The sequence below is a fragment of the Alosa alosa genome, chromosome 18 (genome assembly GCF_017589495.1).
Source record: "Alosa alosa isolate M-15738 ecotype Scorff River chromosome 18, AALO_Geno_1.1, whole genome shotgun sequence".
NCBI lineage: Eukaryota > Metazoa > Chordata > Actinopteri > Clupeiformes > Clupeidae > Alosa > Alosa alosa.
In genome coordinates, this window is record NC_063206.1 from 46,949 (window position 1) to 72,500 (window position 25,552).

The 25,552-nt window shown below is 46.3% G+C and overlaps 1 protein-coding gene across 1 annotated transcript in view; it reads left to right on the plus strand.

Annotated features, from left to right (window-relative positions):
* Positions 1 to 25,552, plus strand: part of LOC125311530 (inhibitor of nuclear factor kappa-B kinase subunit alpha-like) — a 41,497-nt gene that overhangs the window by 10,977 nt on the left and 4,968 nt on the right. Inside the window, 9 exon segments of the mRNA XM_048269691.1 lie at positions 4,676 to 4,799; positions 8,220 to 8,327; positions 13,188 to 13,323; positions 14,821 to 14,976; positions 14,978 to 15,019; positions 18,242 to 18,344; positions 18,630 to 18,753; positions 19,198 to 19,349; positions 24,436 to 24,497. Coding sequence (XP_048125648.1) covers positions 4,676 to 4,799; positions 8,220 to 8,327; positions 13,188 to 13,323; positions 14,821 to 14,976; positions 14,978 to 15,019; positions 18,242 to 18,344; positions 18,630 to 18,753; positions 19,198 to 19,349; positions 24,436 to 24,497 — 1,007 coding nt within the window.

Genomic DNA, 25,552 nt, shown 5'->3' on the forward strand with positions numbered 1-25,552 from the left:
GTCAATAGTTCGCTTGCTCATTGTTCAGACACATGTAGCAGGTTGTGATATCTGTCTCTTTCCCACAGACGTTTATGTGCACTCGATTATCTCTAGGACCCTCCCCCTCCACACATTAGCCACTCGCAGAGGCCATTCCCCATCCTCCTCACTCTCATTGGCCTGCCACAGATTCCAGATTCATTGACGCGCCCCTTCCACGTTTAACATGTAAAAAAAAGGGACACATTTACTGGTCGCACATGTGCGACTGGATGTAAAATTCAGTCGCACAATCTCAAATTTTGGTCACAAAATGCCACCATTTGGTGGCAGTCTGGAGCCCTGCTTTAATATATGGCCACAAGATTGAATGCAACATAAAACAATTGTTGTTTTAATTTTAGAATCCTTATTAATGGCAACATTTGACATGAATGAGTGCCTCTGTGTGGTTGTTTTTTTGGTGATGGATAAATAGATACGAGTGGAGTGAGCGGTGCATGTTGGGTATTTCTCTTGACCCTCAGTTAAGCTTGCAGAAATTCTCACTTTTAAGGGGTATCTACCCCTTAGCCCTACCCCTTGATCCAAAAGAGAATTGGGATAGCCCTTCCTCTCACATGAACACGCAAAACTAAGGGGAAGGGGTAAGAAAAATAATTGGGATTGGGCCTAATAACTGTGATTGGCTGGTTCAGAAGCCACTAGTAACTGTGATTGGTTGGCTTTAGAAATCAGATTAAGTGTGATTGGCTCGCTCAGAAGCCACTAGTAACTGTGATTGGTTGGCTTTAGAAATCAGATTAAGTGTGATTGGCTCGCTCAGAAGATCAGATTAAGCGTGATTGGCTCGTTCAGAAGCCACTAGTAACTGTGATTGGCTGACTCTAGGAACCAGACTGACTGACTGCGACTCTACAACAAACACCAAAACGAGGCTCTGATTGGCTGTTGTATGAGACCCTGAGGCCTGTGATTGGTTGTCAACAACTGCAGTGAGTTGGGGAGAGAGAAAGCAAGAACACATAAGGCTACTACTGGCCAATCCTCTCAAGTGTTTAGACTGGACTCTGGGGTTTTGGAACAGCTGAGGGAGGAGGGCTACTTAAAACTGTGAGTTCGATTGTGGTTTTGAGCGGACTTTCAGTTGACAGTAATTAACACCCTTTTGAACAATCTAAGCTGTGCGAGCGTCAGAGGGCGGTCTGCGCTGATTCATCAAAGGTGAGACACGAGGACAGCTGCATGCAATTCCTATCAGCATAACAATAATGGTGGCTGCTGGGCGTCAGCATAGCGGCAGCCCTCATTTCAGCCCGGCCTCGTTTAAGGCGGATCGCGGTCAAGACAAGCAAAGTTTACCTGTGCAAGGTCACCGAGCACAGGCACCGACAACGGCAAAATGTGCGTTCCACCATATCTGTTATCACCGACCGTGCAACGCCATCAGCAAAAGGGGCAATCATCGCCTTAACCTCCAGGAACTTAAACGGTCTCACCGACAGAAACCTCCTTCTCCATGGGCTTGTGGAACTGTCAATCCGCCCAGTCAACAAACGGGACTTCATAGCTGGCTATGCCAACCACCTTTCATTGGAACTCCTTGCTCTCACTGAGACTTGGATCAAACTTGAGAACACTGCCACCCCCGGCTGAACTCTCCCACTAACCTTACACTATCCCACCCTCGCCTATCTGACGAGGGAGTATGGGGACAGGCCTGCTGATCTCAGCAAAATGGAAATTCACCCCTTCTACTGCCTTCAAACAAATATGTCTCATTCAATTCCATGCCATCACAGTGATCGCCCAGCAAACTCTGCACGCTGGTCATCTGCAGCCCTCCAGGCCAACTAGGCGACTTTATTGACCCAACTTGACACTCTGCTATCCTCCATCCCCAAGAGCGACTGTCCGCTTCTTTGTTCTCGGTGATATGAATATCCACTTAGATGCCCCAGGCTCAGCCCGGACTTTTTTTGGCCCTGGTCCTCCTTTGACCTCGAACTGGTTCAAAGCCCACCCGACTCCAAAAGCTGACAAGAGCTTGACTTGATCTTCACTTTCGGAACTGCAGCACAGACACCCTCATGGTGACGCTCTCCATCTTTCTGACCACTTCTTCATCCAGTTCCAGCGTCAGCCTGACAGAACGGCCTCCGCTCCTCGGCCCGATGGTCACGTTCATGCAACATCCGAACCTGTCTCCAACACACTTCTCCTCTGTGGTTGCCTCCGGTCTGCCTCCACTCAACACCTTCTCCTCTCTGGAGGTTAATGAGGCCACTGACTCGCTCTGCTCCACACTGACCTGGTGTCTAGGCGAAGCTGTGCCCTCTTACCACAAGGGCCAGCCTCGATCCAAACATTCTCATCCATGGCTAAATGATGCCCTCGATCGCAGCCTTTTAAATCTCAGAGCCGCTGAGGAGGAAATAAGCACAAATCCAAACTAGCTGACGCACCTCAAAAACTACCAGACACTTCCTGACCTCCTTCTCCAGCCAGCATCCTGCTGCTAAGAATGCTTTCTACAATGACAAAATCAACAGGCGCTACAGACACTCGAAAACTTTTCTCAACCTTCAAATCGCCACTAACCCTCAGCTGCCTCCTCCTCCATCCAGCCTTACTGCAGATACCTCGCCTCATTTTTTACAAACAAAGTGGCGGCAATCAGCAGTCAATTCTCTACATGCCCTCAAACGATCTGACTCAGATGCCGCCTCCTTGCAACCTCTAGGGACTGCTGGAACATCTTTTCAGCATTCACGCCTCTCTCGAGTGGGGTGTCCAGACTCCTGACATGCAGCAGTCACACCACATGCTCGCTGGACCCCCTACCCTCACGAGCCTACTTCAGTCCATCAGCCGACCATGCGCCTCCAGCTATCACACATGTGATCAATGCCTACGTAACCTCGGCACATTTCCAACAGCATTCAAATGGCCCGGGTAACACCGCTATTTAAGAAAGCTTTCTCAACCCTGCCTGCTGAGAACTACTACCCTGTCTCACTACTGCTCTTCCTATCCAAAGGCATTGAACGAAAGCAGTCTCCCAAACAGGTTTCTGACTTCCTTTCTACAGAACAACCTTCTGATCCAAATCAGTCTGGGTTCAAAAGCCGCCACTCTACCTAAACGGCTCTGCTGTCTGTAACAGAAGCCTTAAACAGCTAGGCGACCGCCGGGTCATCAGTATCTTCATTCTGCTTGACTTATCGGGTTGCCTTTGACATCGTTAATCACCGATCCTTCTATACTCGCTGACATGGGGAATCTCCAGAGCTGCTCTCTCCTGGTTTGAATCCCACTCACAGGACGCTGTTTAACGTATCATGGCTTGGTCAGCCATCTGCACCTCACCATCTTCACCACAAGGGTCCCCAGGGCTCAGTGCTGGCCCCTCCTCTTTGCTATTCACACCACCTCCTTTTGGGACAGATTATCCGCTCAAGACGGGTTCTCATACCTCACTGCTATGCAGACGACACACAGCTCTATCTGTCCTTTCCACCTGACGCCACCCCTGGTTTCAGCATCACGGATCTCAGATTGTCTTTCAGACATAGCTACATGGATGAAGGCACACCACCTCCAGCTGAACCTCTCAAAGACTGAACTGCTGGTCATCCCAGCTAAACCTACCATACACCACCTATTATCAACATCAATTTGACTCCTGTCTGTTTCAATCACTGTGACCGTAAGAAATCTAGGAGTTGTTCTCTACAACCAACTAAACTTTCTCAGATCATGTTGCCTCAGTTGCCCGTCATGCCAAGCCGCACTCTACAACATACGGAAAAATCAGGACTTACTTGACTCAAGATGCTACCCAACTTCTGGTTCAGGCAATAGTCATCTCAATGCACTCACTACTGCAATGCTCTCCTGACAGGTCTCCCAGCCCGCGCAGTGAAACCACTTCAGATGATCCAGAACGCGGGGCGGCGCCTGGTCTACAAACCAACCCAAAAGGGCACATGTTACCCCACTGCTCATCCAGCTACACTGGCTACCTATGTATGCCCGCATCAAATTCAAGTCTCCAACGCTTGCCTACAAAGTAGTCTCCGGTTCTGCTCCCACCTACTTGAATGCCCTCCTCATACAGACTTACACTACTCTCCAGACTGCTGCGCCCTTCTGACGAACGACGCCTAGCTCTACCACCGTACGGCACGCCAAGCCAATCCAAACTTTTCATCTGTTGTTCCTCGTTGGTGGAACACACTGCCAGTTCCTACAAGGGCAGGACATCCTTTCCACTTTCAAAAACTCCTGAAGACCCAGCTCTTTAGAGAACATCTACTCTCATAGCAACACTTACAACAAGTCTTTACTGATCCTAGCACTCACCAGCCGCTAAACTGACAAGTAACTGTTAAAATACAGCACTCACCGACGACTTATTCTTCCTGTCCTCTAATGTGTTTTTTTTAAACTGTCCTAAAATTGTGAGAATTGTTCTAAAACTTACTGTTTACTATGTTGTTAGTCGCTTTGTTAAAAAGCTGCCAGCCAAATGTAATGTAATGTAAATGTAATGTAATGTAATGTTATTTTGCAGGCTGAGTGGTGCGCTCTGCAGGATTGGTTGTTTGCAGGCTGTGTGCTCTGATTGGTTGTTTGCAGGCTGAGCGTGTTTCTGTGATTGCTGCTGAGTCTGCTCTGATTGCTGTCATAGGCCCGGAGCTATTTGAGAATAAGCCGTACACAGTGACGGTGGACTACTGGAGCTTTGGCACAATGATCTTCGAATGCAGCTGCGGGTTCCGCCCTTTCCTGCACAACCTGCAGCCAGTGCAGTGGTATGTACACACACACACACACACACACACACTATATACACACACACTATATAAACACACACACACACACTATATACACACACTATATACACACACACACTATATATACACACACACACACACACACACACACACACACACACACACACTATATACATAATAATTATAATATTAATTATATACATAATATTACTATACACACACACACTATATACACACACACACACACACACACACTATATACACACACACACACACACACTATATACACACACACACACACACTATATACACACACAGTATACACACACACACTATATACACACACACACAATATATATACACACACACACACACACTATATACACACACTATATACACACACACACACACACTATATGCACACACAGTATACACACACAGTATACACTATATACACACACTATATACACACACACACACACACACTATATACACACACACACACTATATGCACACACAGTATACACACACACACACACACACTATATACATACACAGTATACACACACAGTATATACACACACACACACACACACTATATAATAATAATACACATAATTATATATATAATAATAATTATATATAATAATATATATATATATATACACACACACACACACTATATAATATTAATATTACATTATATACACACACTCACACACACACACATATAAAATATATATACACACACACACACACTATACACACACACACACACACACTATACACACACACACACACACACACTATACACACACACACACACACACACACACACCATACACACACACACACACCCATACACACACACACACACTATACACACACATACTACACACACACCACCCTAGTGCCCGTTCTGACACCTCAGGGGAATATAGCAGTCCTATGCACACACACACACACACACACACACACACACACTAATTCGGTTATTCAAGTATCCTTCAGCTGTGTCTGAACCGAAGTGTAAAAGGAAGGCAGATGAGTACAGGCATAGAGGGATACATGGATACAAGGAAGTTTATTGTGTAGTTACTGGAAGCAAGAAATGCAGGAAACATGTCTGTGTCAGCCTATTTGTGATTATAAAGTGGGCACCAAGGGAGCACCTAAGAGCAAATAGGGGTACAGGTAGATTAAAAATATGAAGGTGAGTAGTTAAAGGTAAGTGGTGAAGTGTTATTGTGATGAGGGGTAAAGGTGAAGGGGTGGGGTGAGAGTAGGGTAAAAGGTGAGTGGTGGGGGGGGGTAAAGGTGAGGGGGGTAAAGGTGAGAGGTTGGGGGTAAAGGTGAGGTTGGGGGTAAGGGTGAGGGGTGAGGGGTAAAGGTGAGTAGGGGGGGGGTAAAGGCAGAGGGTGAGGGGTAAAGGTGAGAGGGTGAGGGGTAAAGGTGGGAGAGGGAGGGGGAAGGAGAGGGTGAGGGGTACAAGGAGGTAGGGAAATGAGGGGTAAAGGTGAGAGTTGGGGGGTAAAGGTGAGGTTGGGGGGGTAAAGGTGAGGGGTGAGGGGTAAAGGTGAGGTAGGGGGGTAAAGGTGAGAGGGAAGAGGTGTGAGAGGGTGAGGGGTAAAGGTGAGGTGGGGGTAAAGGTGAGGTGGGGAAAGGTGAGAGGTGAGGGGTAAAGGTGAGGTTGGGGGTAAAGCTGAGGTTGGGGGGTAAAGGTTAGGGAAGAGGGGGCAAAGAGGTTGGGGGGTAAAGGTGAGGTTGGGGGTAAGGGTGAGGGGTAAAGGTGAGGCCAGCGTGAGGAAAAGGTGGGAGGTGGGGGTAAAGGTGAGGTGGGGGGCAAAGGTGAGAGGGGCAGGGTAAAGGTGGAGGCTGGGGGGTGTGAGGGGGGTAAAGGAGGTAGGGGGGGGGGTGGAAGGTGGGGAGGTGTGGGGGGTAAAGGTAGTGAGAGGGGGTAAAGGTGAGGAGGAGGGGCAAAGGAGGCTGGGGTGCGTGAGGCAGGGGGGCAAAGGTGAGAGGGTGAGGGGCAAGTGATGAGGGGGGTAAAGGTGAGGTAGGGGGGTAAAGGTGAGAGGGTGAGGGGGTAAAGGTGAGGTAGGGGGGGAAGGTGAGGTGGGGGTAAAGGTGAGGTTGGGAAAAGGGAGGTTGAGGGGGTAAAGCGCAGGGGTTGGGGGGGGTAAGGGTGAGGGGTAAAGGTGAGGGGCTAAAGGTGAGATGGGGGGGTAAAGGTGAGGTGGGGGTAAAGGTGAGGTGGGGGTAAAGGTGAGGCAGGGGTAAAGGTGGGAGGTTGGGGGTAAAGGTAGGGGCAAAGGTGAGGGAGGGGGGGGGTAAAGGGGAGGTAGGGGGGGGAAGGCAGGTGGGGGTGAAAAGAGGGTGAGGGGTAAAGGTGAGGTAGGGGGGGTAAAGGTGAGGTGGGGGGGTAAAGGTGAGGTAGGGGGAAGGTGAGGGGGGTAAAGGTGAGAGGGTGAGGGGAAGGTGAGGTTGTGTAAGGAGGTGAGGGGGTAAAGGTGAGGGGGGTAAAGGTGAGGTAGGGGGGTAAAGGTGAGGTAGGGGGGTAAAGGTGAGAGGAGGGGTAAAGGCATGGGGGGCAAAGGTGAGGCTGGGGGGGGGTAAGGGTGAGGGGGCAAAGGTGAGGAGGGCGAGGGGGGTAAAGGTGAGTAGGGGGGGGGTAAAGGTGAGAGGAGGGGTAAAGGTGAGGTGGGGGGGAAGGTGAGAGGCAGGGGTAAAGGTGAGGTTGGGGGTAAGGGTGAGGGGTAAGGTGAGGGGGCTAAGGTGAGAGTGGGGAGTCAGGTGAGGTGGGGGTAAAGATGAGGTGCAGGGGTAAAGGTGAGAGGTGAGGTAAAGTGAGGTTGGGGGTAAGGTGAGGGTAAGGTGAGTGAGAATAAGGTGGGGGCCAAGGTGGTGGAGGTAAAAGGTGAGAGGTGAGGGGTAAAGGTGAGGAGTAGGGTAAAAGGTGAGGTAGGGGAATTAAAGGTGAGGTAGGGGGTTAAAGGTGAGGGTAGGGAATCAAAAGGTGAGAGGGTGAGGGGTAAAGGTGAGGTTGGGGGTGGGGTGAGGGTGAGTGAGGAAAGAATTGAGGGTAAGGTGAGGTAGGAAGGTAAAGGTGGGGTAGAGGTGGGTGAGAGGTGAGGTAAGGTGAGTGGGTGAGGTGAGGTTGGGGGTAAGGGTGAGGGGTAAGGTGAGAGGGTGAGGGAGTCAGGTGAGTGAGGGGTAAGGTGAGAGGTGAGGGGTAAGGTGAGGTGGGAGTAAGGTGAGAGGGTGGTAAAGGTGAGTTGGGGGGTAAGGAGTGAGGTGTAAAGGTGAGGTAGGGGGGGTAAAGGTGAGAGGGTGAGGGGTAAAGGTGAGGTAGGGGGGGTAAAGGTGAGGTTGGTTGTCTGATTGAAGTTTGGTGGGAGATCCTCAGGGTTCTCAGGAGTCTGTGCTCTCTGTCTCCAGGACAACCAAAGTGCGCAACAAAGGGCCCAAGGACATCATGGCAGTGGAGGATATGAATGGAGAAGTGCGGTTCTCCACACACCTACCCTACCCCAACAACCTCAGCAGGCGAGTACACACACACACACCACACACACACACCACACACAACACACACACACCTACCCTACCCCAACAACCTCAGCAGGCGAGTACACACACACACACACCACACACACACACACAACAATAATAATAACACCTACCCTACTCCCAACAACCTCATCTCACCTACTCACTATCTCACCAGGGTCCCCAGGCTCAGTGCTGGCCCCTTCTTTATATTCACACCACCCTTGGGACAGATTATCCGCTCGCACGTTTGCTACCACTGCTATGCAGATCACACAGCTCTAATCTGTCCTTTCCACCTGATTTACCCCTGGTTTCAGCACGGATCTCGGGACGTTTTCAGACATAGCTACATGGATGAAGGCCACCACTTCCAGCTGAACCTTCAAAGACTGAACTGCTGGTCATTCCAGCTAAACCTACCATACACCACGACATCAACATCAAATTTGACTCTGTCCAGTTTTACCCACCAGGACTGCAAGAAATCTAGGAGTTGTTCTTGGCAACCAACAAACTTTGTATCATGTTGCCTCAGTCGCCCGGTCATGCCGTCACATCACAACATACGGAAAATCAGGACTTCCTTGACTCAAGATGCTACCCAACTTGGTTCAGGCAGTCATCTCACGACCGACTACCGTAATGCCTCCTGACCGGTCTCCAGCCTGCGCAAAGTGAAACCACTTCAGATGATCCAGAACGCTGGCGGCGTCACTTTGGTCTACAAATCAACCCAAAAGGGCACATGTTACCTCAGCTGCTCGTCCAGCCACACTGGTCATCACCCATGGCGCCCGCATCAACCAAGTCTCTAACGCTTGCCTACAAAGTGTTCCGGCCCTGCTCCCACCCACTTGAATGCCTCTACAGACTTACACTACCTTAGACCGCCAAGGCCTCCTCTGACGAATCACGCCTAGCTCTACCACCGCACGCCCGTCAATCCAAATCCTTTCTTATCTGTTGTTCCTCGTTGGTGGAACACACTGCCAGTTCCTACAAGTGGCAGGGACATCCTTTCACTTTCAAAAACCTGAAGACCCAGCCTTTAGAGAACATCTACTCATAGCAACACTTACAACAAGTCTTACTGATCCTAGTGACTACCAGTCATGCTTTTAAACTGACAAGCAACTGTTAAAAACAGCACCACCGACGACTTATTCTTACTGTACTCTAATGTTCTTTTTAAACTGTCCCAAAATTGTAGAATTGTTCAAAACTTACTGTTTAATTATGTTGTTAGTCGCTTATTAAAAAAGCCAGCTTAAATGGGGCTGTGGTCGTAACAATGTAATCCCTCAGCAGGCGAGTGTATACACACACACACACACACACACACACACCATACACACAACACACACCTACCCTACCCTAATAACCCTTATATAGTACACACCACACACACACACACACACACCTACTCCTAATTTAACAACCTCAGTAGGCGAGTACACACACACACACACACACACACTAATATTAATAATAACACACACAATTCCACTCCTACCCTAACAACCCCAGCAGGCGAGCACCACACACACCACACACACACAACACAAGCACAGACACCCACTCCCACTCCCACCCCAACAACCTCCAGTATAGCAGCACACACACACAATAATAATAACAACACACACACACACCCACTCCTACCCCAACAACCTGTGCAGGCGAGCACACACACACACACACACCACACACACACACACACACAACACACACACCTACTCCTACCCCAACAACCCCAGCAGGGCGTAGCACACACACACACACCACACACACAACACACACACACACCTACCTACTCCCAACAACCTCAGCAGAAGCGAAAAGTACACACACAGACACACACACACACACACACACACACACACACCTACCCTACCCCAACAACCTCAGTAGGGATCGACCGATATGGCTTTTCAAGGTCAGACTGACATCAATTATTACCAAAACAGGAGGGCTGATAACTGATACAGTAAACCGATATGTCATTGGTCAAAAGGGTAGATAAAGAAGCGATATGCTGCAAAAAATTCATTCAAAGCATTTAATTATGAAACTTTTCTTCTTCTTGATACACAATTGTCTATCAACTTGCATCACATGTAAATCCTGTGTATGATATTAATCCAAGAACTGAGCGGATGTATAATTTGGTTTTCTGATAGGACTATATTTACACAATGGGCTATGTGCTTGTTAAGGAAACCTGGTTGCTAAAGAGGACAAGCCGGCCATCGCGTAAGTGCACGTAGAGGAAAAGAGAGGCATGCGTGATGGCAAGCAGCTACGTACAGAACAGTTTAATAAAAACAGGTTTAAATTAGTTCTGAACTATTTGAAGTATGTACTGGTGTGTCTGAAGGTGTAGTTTATGACTTTGGTGGAGCCTAATAGGCACGAAGTAATCAGTGAGCCTGGTAGTCATGCATTTAGGCTAATACTTCAGGTCGAATTAAATTGCCATCCTGCGCCTGGGTAGCCCAGTTTTGAGTTAGTCCGCTTGCAAAAGGAGTAACTAGATTTTGACGCTCGCTATCGCGATACCTAGACTCTGTCTACTATGTAGGCCTAAGGGATAATGTCCGGCTGAAAAGTCCGTGTGTATTATTCACAATTAATGGACGAGGCAGAGGTAAGAACCTCGATCACCGCCGCAGCACCCAGCTTGTGGTGGCCAGGGCTAAACAGCATATCACCAGGGCTAGGCTAAACAGCATATCACTAACGCGGGCATCAATCGGGAATTCGCTGGAAATGAAAAAGAAGTTAGTTTACTGCATGATCCGGGATCAAAGAGACACAATACGTCCAAAGTGGTGTTTTTGTAACTTGTGCGTAGATGATTGTGATTCATGGTACCTTTCTTATTCCACGAAATATCGGCCCACACCCGGCCCATTTACACCACCTCACCAGCAGGCTTAGGCAAAGCACACACACAACACACACACACACACCTACCCTACCCCAACAACCTCAGCAGGTGAGTACACACACACACACCACACACACAACACACACACACACACACACACACACACCTACCCTACCCCAACAACCTCAGCAGGCGAGTACACACACACACACACACCACACACACACACACCACACACACACCTACCCCTACCCTTAACAACTCCTTGGCGAAAGTACACACACACACACCACACACACACACAAACACACACACAACACACACACACCTACCCTACCCCAACAACCTCAGCAGGCGAGTACCACACACACCACACACACAACACACACACACACCTACCCTACCCCAACAACCTCAGCAGGCGAGTACACACACACACACACACCACACACACAACACACACACACCTACCCTACCCCAACAACCTCAGCAGGCGAGTACACACACACACACACACACCACACACACACACACACAACACACACACACACCCTCCTACCCCAACAACCTCCTCAGCAGGCGAGTACACACACACACACACACCACACACACAACACACACACACCTACCCTACCCCAACAACCTCAGCAGGCGAGTACACACACACACACACCACACACACACACACACACACACCTACCCTACCCCAACAACCTCAGCAGTAGGGATCGACCGATATGGCTTTTTCAAGGCCGATACCGATATCAATTATTACCAAAACAGGAGGCCGATAACCCAGTTGTCAAAAGGGTCAGTAGATAGTAAGTAAAGGCGATATGCTGCAAAAATTCATTCAAAAGCATTTAATTATGCAAACTTTTCTTTCTTCTTTTGATACACAATTGTCTATCAACTTGCATCACATGTAAATCCTGTGTATGATATTAATCCAAGAACTGAGTGATAGCAATTATTTTCATAGACTAGGCCTACACAATGGGCTATTGTTGTTAAGGGACCCATCACAAAGAGGATGCTTTGCCATCATGTATGTAAGTGCAGAGAGGGGGAGAGGAAGAGGTGCATGCGTGATGGCAAGTGTTACGGTTTAACAAAACAGTTTAAAAAATAGTTCTTAAACTATTTAAGCATGCAATTTGTGTCCATGTGTAGGCTACACTTTGGTGAGCCTAATAGGCACGTTAATTGCGAGCTCAGGCCGCGATTTAGGCTACTTCAGGTCGAATTAAATTACGGCTGGCCCTGGGTGCCTGTAGCCTAGTCTTTTTCTGACAGTCCGTTTCAAAAAGGAGCAACTAGACTTTTTGGCGTTAAGCTATCGCGATAATTTAGGACTTGTCTACTATGTAGGCCTAAGGGATAGCGTCCGCCGAGGTGTCCCATTATTCACAATTAATGGACGAGGCAGAGGCAAAGAACTCCCGACGCGCAGCACCCGAGTTTGTAGGCTAGGCTAAACAGCATATCACTAGGCTAGGCTAAACAGCATATCACTAACGTGCATCAATCGGGAATTCGCTAAATGAAAGAAGTTGGTGCTTTACTTATTGATCCGGATCAAAGAGACAATAGCGTCCAAAGTGGTGTTTTTGTAACTTCAGTGTAGATGATTGTGATTCATGGTACCTTCCTTACCTTCGAAAAATTACTGATACCAATTATTATAAAAATGCTAAATATCGGCCCTAATAATCGGCCCGGCCGATAATTGGTCGACCCCTACTCAGCAGGCGAGTGTACACACACACACACACACCTACCTACCCTACCCCACCCCAACAACCTCAGCAGACGAGCACACACACATGCACTTACTCACATACCCTAAAACCTTTTAATTAATTACACTGTTTCACTAATTTAACTTGTGCGTGTGTGTGTGTGTGTGTGTGTGTGTGTGTGTGTGTGTGTGTGTGTGTGTGTGCGCGCGTGCGTGTGTATAGGACACTGTTGGATCCTCTGGAGAGCCTGTTGCAGCTGATGCTGCGCTGGGACCCTGTGCAGAGAGGAGGGGCTCTGCACCATGAGAGCCGACAGCCCCAGTGCTTCAGTGTGCTGGAGGAGATTCTCAGCATGAAGGTAGAGGCGCCAGATACCCCACTCTAGCAGATACCCCACTCTACTGCCCTCAGATACCCCACTCTAGCAGATACCCCACTCTACTGCCCTCAGATACCCCACTCTAGCAGATACCCCACTCTACTGCTCTCAGATACCCCACTCGCGAAAAGTCATATGCCTTTTCAAAGCTTAGTTAGTCCCGACCTGAATGAGATTTTGAACGAGGTTGTGAGAGTGGTGAATTTCATGAAGACCCGGCCCTTAAAAGCGTGTCTCTTCTCCGCACTCTGAGAGAAGATGGGAGCTGACCAAAAGGCTGTACTGTTTCACAGCGAGGCAAGGCTTTCCCGAGGGCAAAGTGCTGTCGCGTGTTTGAGCTCCGAGTCAGCCTCTTCTTGGAGGAAGAGCGCATGTCTGAATCTGCAAGCCGCTCACTAATGAACATTTCTTGGACTAAGCTGGCCTATTTTAGCGATATATTTGGAACGCTCAATGAGTTAAATCTCCAGTTACAAGGCAAAGACAAGCACCTAGCAGATAAGATCACTGCATTCAACAAGACGATTGTGTGTAAGATTAGGTGCAGATCTATTTAAAATCATTATATTCAGCACATTTGTAGGCCTATCATATGTTGACTATTGATGAGATTTGTATCATATGTTTATGATCCTATTCACTATTCTCGACAAAATTGATAAAAATAAATATTAATAAAACAATTAAAAAAAAACTTTTTAACAATTGGTGGTGTTGGGGGTACTCCGGAAGATCATAATGTCTCAGGGGGTACATGCCTGTTAAAAGTTTTGGAACCACTGCTCTACGCTAATACATCCTCTACTCTAGCAGGTACTCTTTTCTAGCAGATAGCAGATCTCCTACTCTAATAGGTACTCTTCTCTAGCAGATAGCAGATCCTCTACTCCTACTCTAATAGATCCCCTACTCTAATAGATCCCCTACTCTAATAGATCTCCTACTCTAATAGATCCCCTACTCTAATAGATCTCCTACTCTAATAGATCAGATCCTCTACTCTAATAGATCCCCTACTCTAATAGATCTCCTACTCTAGCAGATCCTCTACTCTAATAGATCCTCTACTCCTACTCTAATAGATCCCCTACTCTAATAGATCCTCTACTCTAATAGATCCTCTACTCTAATAGATCTCCTACTCTAATAGATCCTCTACTCTAATAGATCTATTACTCTAGCAGATCCCCTACTTTAATAGATCTCCTACTCTAATAGATCCCCTACTCTAATAGATCTCCTACTCTAATAGATCCTCTTCTCTAGCAGATCCTCAGCATGAAGACAGGGAGGCCCTCAGAACCTACACACTGCTCCACTGTATGTAGGTGACTTACCAATCAGTGTGGAACTGTGTCTGAGAAGAGGCTCTGTTCTTCTCTTCCTCCCTCTCTTCCTCCCTCCCTCCCTCTCTCTCTCTCTCTCTCTCCCTCCCTCCCTCCCTTCCTCTCTCTCTCTCTCCTCCTCTCTCTCCAGGTGGTGCACATCCTGAACATGGCGTCCACTCAGGTCCACTCCTTCCTGCTGTCCCCAGACGAGGGGCTGCACTCTCTGCAGCAGCGCATCGAGGCTGAGACGGGCATCCAGCACCTGCACCAGGAGCTGCTGCAAGAGACCGGGCGCCTCTGCCGACTACCAGCGCAAGCCCGCCCGCCCAGTCGTCTAGGCCGGAGTGGTACGTGCCAGCCAAGATCGCGGCCACCCCTAGTGTGTGTGTATGTGTGTGTGTGTGTGGGGGTCCGAACCGTGCCACCCCTAGTAGTAGACCCCTCAGGTACTCAAGGTTAACCACTACAAAGATAAGAGAGAATGATCAGGTACTCAAGGTTAACCACTACAAAGATAAAAGAGAATGATCAGGTACTCAAGGTTAACCACTACAAAGATAAGAGAGAATGATCAGGTACTCAAGGTTAACCACTACAAAGATAAGAGAGAATGATCAGGTACTCAAGGTTAACCACTACAAAGATAAGATGGGTTCCGGTTTCCGACCGACCCTGTCAATTTATGTGCGACCCAAATTTATTTTATGAGCTTGGGGAAGAAATAACACTAAATAGTCTAGGCTACATTAAATAAATCCACAAATAAAAGGCTTAACTATAATTACATTAATTACCCCTTGTGTTATGTATAGGGATGAGCCGTTCTCTCTTTTACAAAGTAGCCCATGCACAGCTGTTCCACGAAGACGATTGTTTTCGTCACTTACCAAGGCACTTTCGCAATTTTGTCCAAACACCGCAACTTTTTCGCCGTTTGACCAATCATCGTAGTTTCACCGTGAAATTTCACCTACCACAACAGTCCCTCAAGCAGAGAATATTGAGCCAGATGGCACACTTACTTCTGCACCTTCTGCATATGACACCAAAGACTGCCCTAACGTGTTCGCTCCTCTGCAGTTTTGATGACAATAAATAGAAGGCTAACGTTAATGATCTGCTTACTTGCATCTCTCAACCTGGTATTGCTAACCTACCTAGGCTATGAAAGTAAGTTAATTAAGGCCTACTTGGTTTACTGACATTTGAGTAGGCTATGCAACCCATTGGCAAACGTTTACCTGGATATGTCCTTTTAGCTTATGTCATGTTTGCTAGCTTGTGGGCTTAGTTTGAGTAGTGCTACCAAAATCATAGAAATTAATAAAATTGCAAGACATTTACCTCTTCTATGATCCAAGAATGATTTCATTCGAGTTGTTTTTTTTGTTTAACTAATGACATAGAAGACATTCCCAATTGCATCCACATATCGTAATGCACTAGGCAAAAAGTAATTTACACTCGTAGCCGAACACAGTGAGATGCAAGCCTTCCATTCCACTCAGAAATGTAATTAGGCTACTCTCACGTCCTTAAAGGGGCAGGCAGTAAATTAGATGTACACCACCAATGTAATGACATTAAACAGAAGTGTAGTTAAATAGTTTACATCAATATGAAATTACTAGATACTTACTTGGCTATTAGTAATTATGCAGGCCACAGACTATGAATTATTAAAAAGATATGAACTTAATATGAATTACAAAATATATGAATGTATTGAAACATATGACATGATGCCATCTCTTTAGGTGACTGTCTTTTTTGGACAGTTCTACGAAAGGTTATACTGCTTTGTGAATTACCTCAGTCAAAGCATTTTCACAAATAAAGTAGGCCTACTTTGATTTCCTGTAATCCTTACTGTTTACCTTTTGATTATGATTTTTTTAATAAGCATCAAGATTATCAGTGTGATTTTGGTCTTACTAACCTTAATTGCCCTAAATTTAAAAAAAAAAAAATCGCAACTATTTTTGCAATTTTCACTTCCTCCTGCAATTTCTCCACAAGAAACAGCTAAAAACACTGCAACTTCCATCCAGGCATTTTAGGTCGAAACAGTCTCAAAAAACCTTGTGAAATCCTGGAGGGACTGATTTTCTACCTATCCCTTACTGCCACTGGGGAAAAGCCTACCGACCCATGGCCTCAACTGACAACCAACAGGAACCAAACCTTTTTTTTTTTTATGCCCAATGTTAACCACTACAAAGATAAGAGAGAATGATCAGGTACTCAATGTTAACCACTACAAAGATAAGAATGATCAGGTACTCAATGTTAACCACTACAAAGATAAGAATGATCAGGTACTCAAGGTTAACCACTACAAAGATAAGAGAGAATGATCAGGTAGTCAAGGTTAACCACTACAAAGATAAGAATGATCAGGTACTCAAGGTTAACCACTACAAAGATAAGAGAGAATGATCAGGTACTCAAGGTTAACCACTACAAAGATAAGAGAGAATGATAGTGATGGCGAACTGAAGCTTTCTGAACCAGTGAAGCTTTCAATCCAATTGTATCGAAAAAAGGTTCAGTACTCGAAGCTTCAGAACTCTGAGGACCTCTGCTGGTGGAAGTTAAGGATAGCATTGTGTTACAAAGTGTTTCAGACATTAGCCATGAATGTCTTTTGAGTCGAAGATGAATAAATGTTGAGCATGAATTAATGGATAAATAAATAATGTCATAAATAGGCCTAACTAAGCCTATTTTGTACCCTGCATAAATACAAATGTAATTGCCTTCTCTACAAAAACAATAAAGGTAGTATTTTGGCTGTGAACATTTCTTGTATTTGTAAATAAATACATCAATTTAGGAGGGAGATGAATAAAGAATTGGCATGCACATTGCACACACATTTCTGTGATTATATTGAGTACGTAGCCTAGACCAATTGTAATCTGGGTTGTGTTGTAACTGTGCAATTCAGTCCTGCACACGCCTGGACTCGAACCCGCGAAACAGACGCACCTTAGAACGGGAGTCGAACGTGCTGATAATTGAGCTAAAAGCCCGGGCTATAAGCTTTCGTGTCAGCAGCACTATTGAGTCTGTTGGCTCTCCTTCTTTAACAACCCACAACGGCGCCCCCCGTGTCGCGCAACTTTAATGCTTTGAATTAAATTTCGAAGCAGTCACGTGGGTGTGTGTGAAACGAAGCTTCAGACATCACTGATCACGTGATTATCACAAAAAATCAATCAAGAATGATCAGGTACTCAAGGTTGTAGGTTGTAGTCACATGTGCTCTGAGGTTGAGTGCACTGCAGGTTAAAGCATGTAGGGGCAGTACAGTGCAGGTTAAAGCAGGTGGGGGCAGTAGACTGCAGGTGGGGGCAGTAGACTGCAGATAGGGGCAGTAGACTGCAGGTGGGGGCAGTAGACTGCAGGTGGGGGCAGTAGACTGCAGATAGGGGCAGTAAACTGCAGGTGGGGGCAGATAGGGGCAGTACACTGCAGGTGGAAGCAGATGGGGGAAGTAGACTGGAGCGCTCTGCACTGAGCTGGTTTTAACTGTAGTTGTGTGTGTGTGTGTGTGCGCGCTGCAGAGGGGGTGGGACCGCTACATCGTCTACCTGTTCGACAGGAGCCTGACCAAGTACCTGGGGCCCTTCACTGCCAGACCACTGCCCGACAGCGTCAACTTTATCGGTATGACACACACGCACACATACACACACACACACACGCACGCTATGTGAGGCACCATGTGGGCATAGTGGTTGTGGCAGACATGATGGTTGGTGTAAGTAAGAAAGTATATATACTCTTTTGATCCCTATATAAGTATATAAGTATAAGTATATATACTCTTTTGATCCCGTGAGGGAAATTTGGTCTCTGTATTTATCCCAATCCGTGAATTAGTGAAACACACTCAGCACACCTGCGTGTGTGTGTTCTCTCTCTCTCTCTCTCTCTCTCTCTCTCTCTCAGTGAGGGAGACTAAGACCCAGCTGGCCCTGAGTGCGCTGAGGAAGGTGTGGGGGGAGGCGGTGAGCTACATCTGTGGGCTGAGAGAGGACTACAGCCGTCTCTTCCAGGGACAGAGAGCAGCCATGTAATTACACACACACACTATACACACACACACACACACACACACACACACACTACAGCCGTCTCTTCCAGGGACAGAGAGCAGCCATGTAATTACACACACACACACACACACACACACACACACACACACACTACAGCCGTCTCTTCCAGGGACAGAGAGCAGCCATGTAATTACACACACACACACACACACACACTCTATACACACTACACACACACACACACTATACACACTATACACACACACACTCACACACAGACACACACACACAAACACAATTTCTGTGTAAGAAGAATCTGAGAATGAAGAATGAATGAATCTGTCTATAAAATGAGCTCATCCACCCTCCTCCTCCCCCTCCCCATCTCCTCCTCTCCCCCTCCCCATCTCCTCCTCTCCATCTCCTCCTCCTCCTCATCTCCTCCTCCTCATCTCCTGCAGGTTGAGTCTCCTGCGCTACAACACCAACCTGACGCGCTACAAGACGCTGATGTTCTCGTTGTCTCAGCAGCTCAAGGCCAAGCTTGACTTCTTCCGCAGCAGCATTCAGTACGACCTGGACAAGTACCGCGACCAGATGCAGTATGGGATATGTGAGTAGACCAGATCCAGATGCAGTATGGGATATGTGAGTAGATCAGATGCAGTATGGGGTATGTGAGTAGACCAGATGTAGTATGGGATATGTGAGTAGACCAGATGCAGTATGGGATATATGAGTAGACCAGATGCAGTATGGGATATGTGAGTAGACCAGATGCAGTATGGGATATGTGAGTACCAGATGCAGTATGAGATATGCGAGTACCAGATGCAGTATGGGATATATGAGTAGACCAGATGCAGTATGGGATATGTGAGTAGACCAGATGCAGTATGGGATATGTGAGTACCAGATGCAGTATGAGATATGCGAGTACCAGATGCAGTATGGGATATGTGAGTAGACCAGATGCAGTATGGGATATGTGAGTACCAGATGCAGTATGGGATCTGTGAGTACTGCGACCAGATGCAGTATGGGATATGTGCCCAAAACAGCTGATGACATTTCCCTAAACCAGCTGGTTTAGCACGTAGTGCTACATCAAACCAGCTGATTTAGCTTATAGCATTAGAACAACCAGCTAACTAGCTTATAACATTAGCCCAAACCAGCTAACTTAGCTTATAATATTAGCCCAAATCAGCTGATTTAGCTTATAACATTAGCCCAAACCAGCTAAATTAGCTTATAACATTAGCCCAAACCAGCTGATTTAGCTTGCAACGTTACCCCAAACCAGCTGATTTAGCTTATAACATTACCTCAAATCAGCTGATGTAGTTTGTAGCATTACCCCAAACCAGCTGATTTAGCTTGCAACGTTACCCCAAACCAGCTGATTTAACTTGTAATGTTACCCCAAACCAGCAAACTTAGCTTATAACATTAGCCCAAATCAGCTGATTTAGCTTGTAACATTACCCCAAACCAGCTGATTTAACTTGTAACGTTACCCCAAACCAGCTGATTTAGCTTGTAACATCACCCCAAACCAGCTGATTTAGCTTGTAATGTTACCCCAAACCGGCTAACTTAGCTTATAACGTTACTCCAAACCAGCTGATTTACAGTAACATATAACGGCCTAATGGTCCCAAGCCCATGGGCCCAAATGTGCAGGGGTCCCTGAAGCCCAAGCCTCTGTGTGAAGTCACTACTATGTTATCCAGCCCTGATATCGGAATAGGGCCCCTCAGTCAAATAACATAGGTTATGTGATATGTTATGTCTTAATAAGGCTCAATCATAAAACACAGGTTATAGTATTCACCCTGATATATAAACAGAGCCCCCTCTGTCAAATAAGACAGGTCACGCTATGTGTGATGATCATGATTTGTAATTGGCATCTTTTTTCACAGCAAGATGCCTTAAATGTGTTGATGGCTATATTTGTGAGTCTGAATCTGTCATTTATTTGCAGTAAACTTGCCAGAAGTCATCATTTCAGGGCTTATTGTATAGTTGTCTATAAAATAAGGACAAATTGGCCAAAATGAGGACACCCCCTCCCACCTCCTTGTGTAACTGTAGCTAGCTGGTACATATCTGTGCAGTATGTATGTTATGTAAACTTCCTTCCCAACGCTTTTAAGGGTTGTGCTAGTAAGACAGCCAGCAGCCTGGGCTTTAAGCTCGATTGTTAGCATACTCGACTCACGAATCCAAGGCGCTGCTGTTTACGGGTTTGAGTCCGGGCGAATGCAGGGTTGTGCCGTGCAAATCAACACAAGGCATTGGTGCCATGACCCAGATCAGGAGTGAGGTTTAGACACGAACACGCAATTTGTGTTGAAAAGGGGAAGTGGGGGCTACATGTGTGCCATAAAGTAGCAGAAATAGCGTTACCACAACACAAATCTTTGGGCCATTCGCTCAACCCAGCACAGCCTTGCAGCGAGTGCAGCGCATGCCGCTTCCTATCTGTAAGCCCCTTATGTGCAGTGATGGGAATAACGGCGTTATAAATAACGGGGTTACGTTTTTTCAGCCCCATTTTAATAACGCCGTTACCGTTACCGACACTGAGCAGAGAGGCAAAGACTTTTTCCTTGGTTAGCAGGAAGTGCACGAGACAAGTGCACAAATGCTGACGATTGGCTGAGGTCGAGTACAATCTCATGGTAAGCCAACCAGTTTGGCGGGTATTCGAAAGCACGCATAGTCAGACACACAACGGACAGCAAAAGCGAGTCAGTCAACGAGAGACACGGATATGGCGAGCCCAATTAATCCAAAAGTAGCCTTCTCTAAATGGAAGTATAGCCATGACTTTCCTCTCCAAGAAAGTAAAGGAACGAATGTAGGCCTAATTGTGAAATGTACATTATGCCCTGGGCAAAAGTGCCTATCCACGTCGATGTCAAGTAATTCAAACTTACTCAAGCGTATTTCAACGTTGCATGCTTGCACGAAATAAGTGGCCAAGGCCACCGAAGGAGGAGACAGTGCCACAAAACCTAAGCAACTGAAGCTTGATTTCAAGGCCCCATCACACGTTTTGTCTCAGACCGAACTGAACAAACTGGTAGCCAGGTATGTAGTGATAGCTGCCATTTAGACGTGATAGCAGCCCGTACATTTGAAAAAAAAATATAGACCATTCATCTAAAAAGGATTTTACGTGTCGCGAACGGAACCTTCAGTTACGCGCCTGGTGTAGCTTCCCTGTCAGAGGAGGGGTAGGCTAGCCCTACCGTGTCTGTAGACATTATCGCGCTATATAGACGCCCAATATAGGGCCTACTTGAGGGGCAAATAAATAGGCTATCAAAAGTTCCAAAACATATTTTGTGATCGATCCACTATATAAACACAAGGATTAAAGTTCTCCGTCGTACGACGAATTTCCGTCAATTTGATTTTAGAAATGTTATATTTGAGATCGATGCAGATCCGATGAGAAAAAAAATAGGAGGATGGGGGGGGAACTATCACCTTTGCTTTTCCTTTTTTAAGGCAACTACAAATGTTAGATCCGATGAATTAATGTGTGTGATGGTAAATGTTTAAAGACCTAATAGTGTTCTTGAGAACTTTCTGTGTTTCAATCAGTGACCGCTCAAGAAGATAGCCGACGTCAGCCATGAGTTTGCCTTTGTTTATTTTGTAGCTACACGCTTGTCTCGGGCGTTTGCTTAAAAAAAAAAGAACACGTATGGAGGACTATAACGGTCTAAAAGTTGGATTATAGTGACACAATCGAGACAGCTGATGAGGTTGGCCAATCCGTTTAACTTTTTTGGATATGATATTGTGAGCTCTATGTGCGTATTCGGAGAAGAAGCGTAGGCTGTGTTCTTTTCAATGTAGACAATTTCTTATTATCGCAAACTCTTGTCAGGGGAGGTCATTCATTTTGGGTGTCACCTATGACTTGAACAGATAGCCTGCTATGCCACCCGATGTAGGCTACTATTATAGTTACAGTTTTTAATCAAAAAAAATTGCAAACATGCAAACATTATGTGTAAAGTGACGCAATATAAACCGTGGCCTATGCAATTTATTATCCCGTCTTATGACATACATCAATGTTTTTCACAATGCGACGGAAGGTTTTGACTGAGCGTGTTAACATAAAATAATAATAATATTGTCATCATCGCGAACTGTTGAGTAAGGGGCTCAGTCGTGTTTGTGACGCACAGACAGCCTTGTAGCCTATTTTGCTTAGGCCTCACTTTTAAAGACAGTAGGTTGTATGCTGACAAAAAATAACCATGCAATTAAAATAGTCAACTTAAAACTTTGCTATAAAATATTTTTTAATTTATAGCACAAAACCATAACCAGTAGGCCTACCAGAACCTCGCATATTAGCGTCATGATTTGTGTGGGTCTATTTGGCAAGGCCACTAGCTGTCATGGATGTGTTGTTGCTAAAGGAAGGCAGGTGTCAAAAGGTAAAAAATAAATGGAGATGGGCGGCTGGAAACGGGGGAGAACCATGGTGTAAAGAAATTAAAGTGCCAGGGGTTTGCTTTTGCGCGGTTCGCTGCAAGAAAATTGTTTATGGATGCAATAGGAAAAGGTTTTAGCACACCACCAATCAGAAGACCGCCATAAGGTTAACGTTTGTGCACTTCAGGACATCTTCCCTACCTGGAGCAACTAGCCACCACAACAGAGGTAGGCTACGTTTATTTATGGCTGACCGTTTTTACATTTAGAAAGTAGGCTACGCATGTTCTTTCATAGCGCAAAACGACCTGTCCTTACCATATTGCAACCTCTTGTCAACCTTATACAATCTGTTGCTGAAGACAAAAGCGCCCTCTCCAGATTGTCGTTATCAAATGCGCAGACCTCCTGGATGAGCACACACTGCTCATTGGAAAACTGAGTTGTCTGTAAAACTCAAAATTACCATGTTTTCATTAAATGTGGATGAGGCAACAAATGGAAATATGAACAATATCTAGAATGTTCTGATTCGTTATTTTGATGAGGAAATGGGAAGTCTTGCAAACTTGATTTTATAGATTTTACTTGGTGTTGAATTGCATATTAACAAGAAAAAAGTTAAAGTGTAAGTTAAAGCCTTTCTACAATATTGCTGCAGTAAAAAAGAACAGCAATGGTCAGGGATGGTACTAAAATATATTTTTGTTCATTAGGAAAACTCAATCTCAATCAAGAACACTCTCAATCCGCCTTATTCACATGGCGGCCATTGGCGGCTAAAACGAGGCTACAGGGTACACAAACCATAGGATTGTTATGTTCTATGCATTCACCTGTAGGTGGCATTAATTATATAGTAAGTGTACCCTGTAGCCTTGTTTTGGTTTAAACAATGGCCGCCGTGTGAATAAGGCAAATACTCCCTTTACTTTGTTGTTTGCATCTTTTTGTACATTAAAAACCAATAGGTCGCGACCGCAAAAGGGGTGCTATCTATATAGGTAGATATGAACAATGTATGACTTATGGCCTGAAAAAAGTTCAGTCAAACGATTTTTTTTTCACTTTAATCCCTGTAAACATAATATCTACAGTACCCTCCAGAATTATTGGCACTTTTGCTAAAGTTGACTAAAAAGAGGAATCATCTTTTGGAAATTGATCCTTAAGTAAAAAAATGATATATATGTGTGTGTGTGTGTGTGTGTGTGTGTGTGTGTTTGCAGCCTCTGAGAAGATGCTGAGAGCCTGGCAAGATAATGAGGAGAAGGCAGCTGCCTTTGCCCAGGTGAGAACTCTTGTGTGCTGCTCAGATGAGGCTCCACGCTAGTGATGGGGCTCCACGCTAGTGCAACATATATGATGCTCCACGCTAGTGCAACATATATGGGGCTCCACGCTAGTGCAGCATATATGATGCTCCACGTTAGTGCAACATATATGGGGCTCTACGCTAGTGCAACATATATGATGCTCCACGCTAGTGATGGGGCTCAGCATATATGGGGCTCCACGCTAGTGATGGGGCTCTACCCTAGTGATGGGGCGCCACGCTAGTGCAGCATATATGGGGCTCCACGCTAGTGATGGGGGTCCACGCTAGTGATGGGGCTCCACGCTAGTGCAGCATATATGGGGCTCCACGCTAGTGATGGGGGTCCACGCTAGTGCAACATATATGGGGCTCCACACTAGTGATGGGGGTCCACGCTAGTGCAACATATATGGGGCTCCACACTAGTGCAGCATATATGGAGCTCCACGCTAGTGATGGGGCTCTGCAGCAGTGATGGGGTCCATAGTGATGGGGGGGCCACGCCAGTGCAGCATAGGGTCCACGCTAGTGCAACATATATGGGGCTCCACGCTAGTGCAGCATATATGGGGCTCCACGCTAGTGATGGGGCTCTACGCTAGTGATGGGGCGCCACGCTAGTGCAGCATATATGGGGCTCCACGCTAGTGATGGGGGTCCACGCTAGTGATGGGGCTCCACGCTAGTGCAGCATATATGGGGCTCCACGCTAGTGATGGGGGTCCACGCTAGTGCAGCATATATGGGGTTCCATGCTAGTGATGGGGTGCCACGCTAGTGCAAAATATATGGAGCACCATAATGTATAGAACGCTGGTCATTATCGGGAAATAGGCCCCGACAGGGCGAACCGGACCGGTCTTGTTCCACCCTGAAGGGACCTATTTCCCGATGATGACCAGCGTTCTATACATTATCCCTTATTACACGGCTACTTGCCAAAACGAAACAATAAACTCTCCACTATATGACTCTTTAGCCTACATAGCCTAGGCTATCGTATTTGTGACCGTTTCATCATGGCTTTT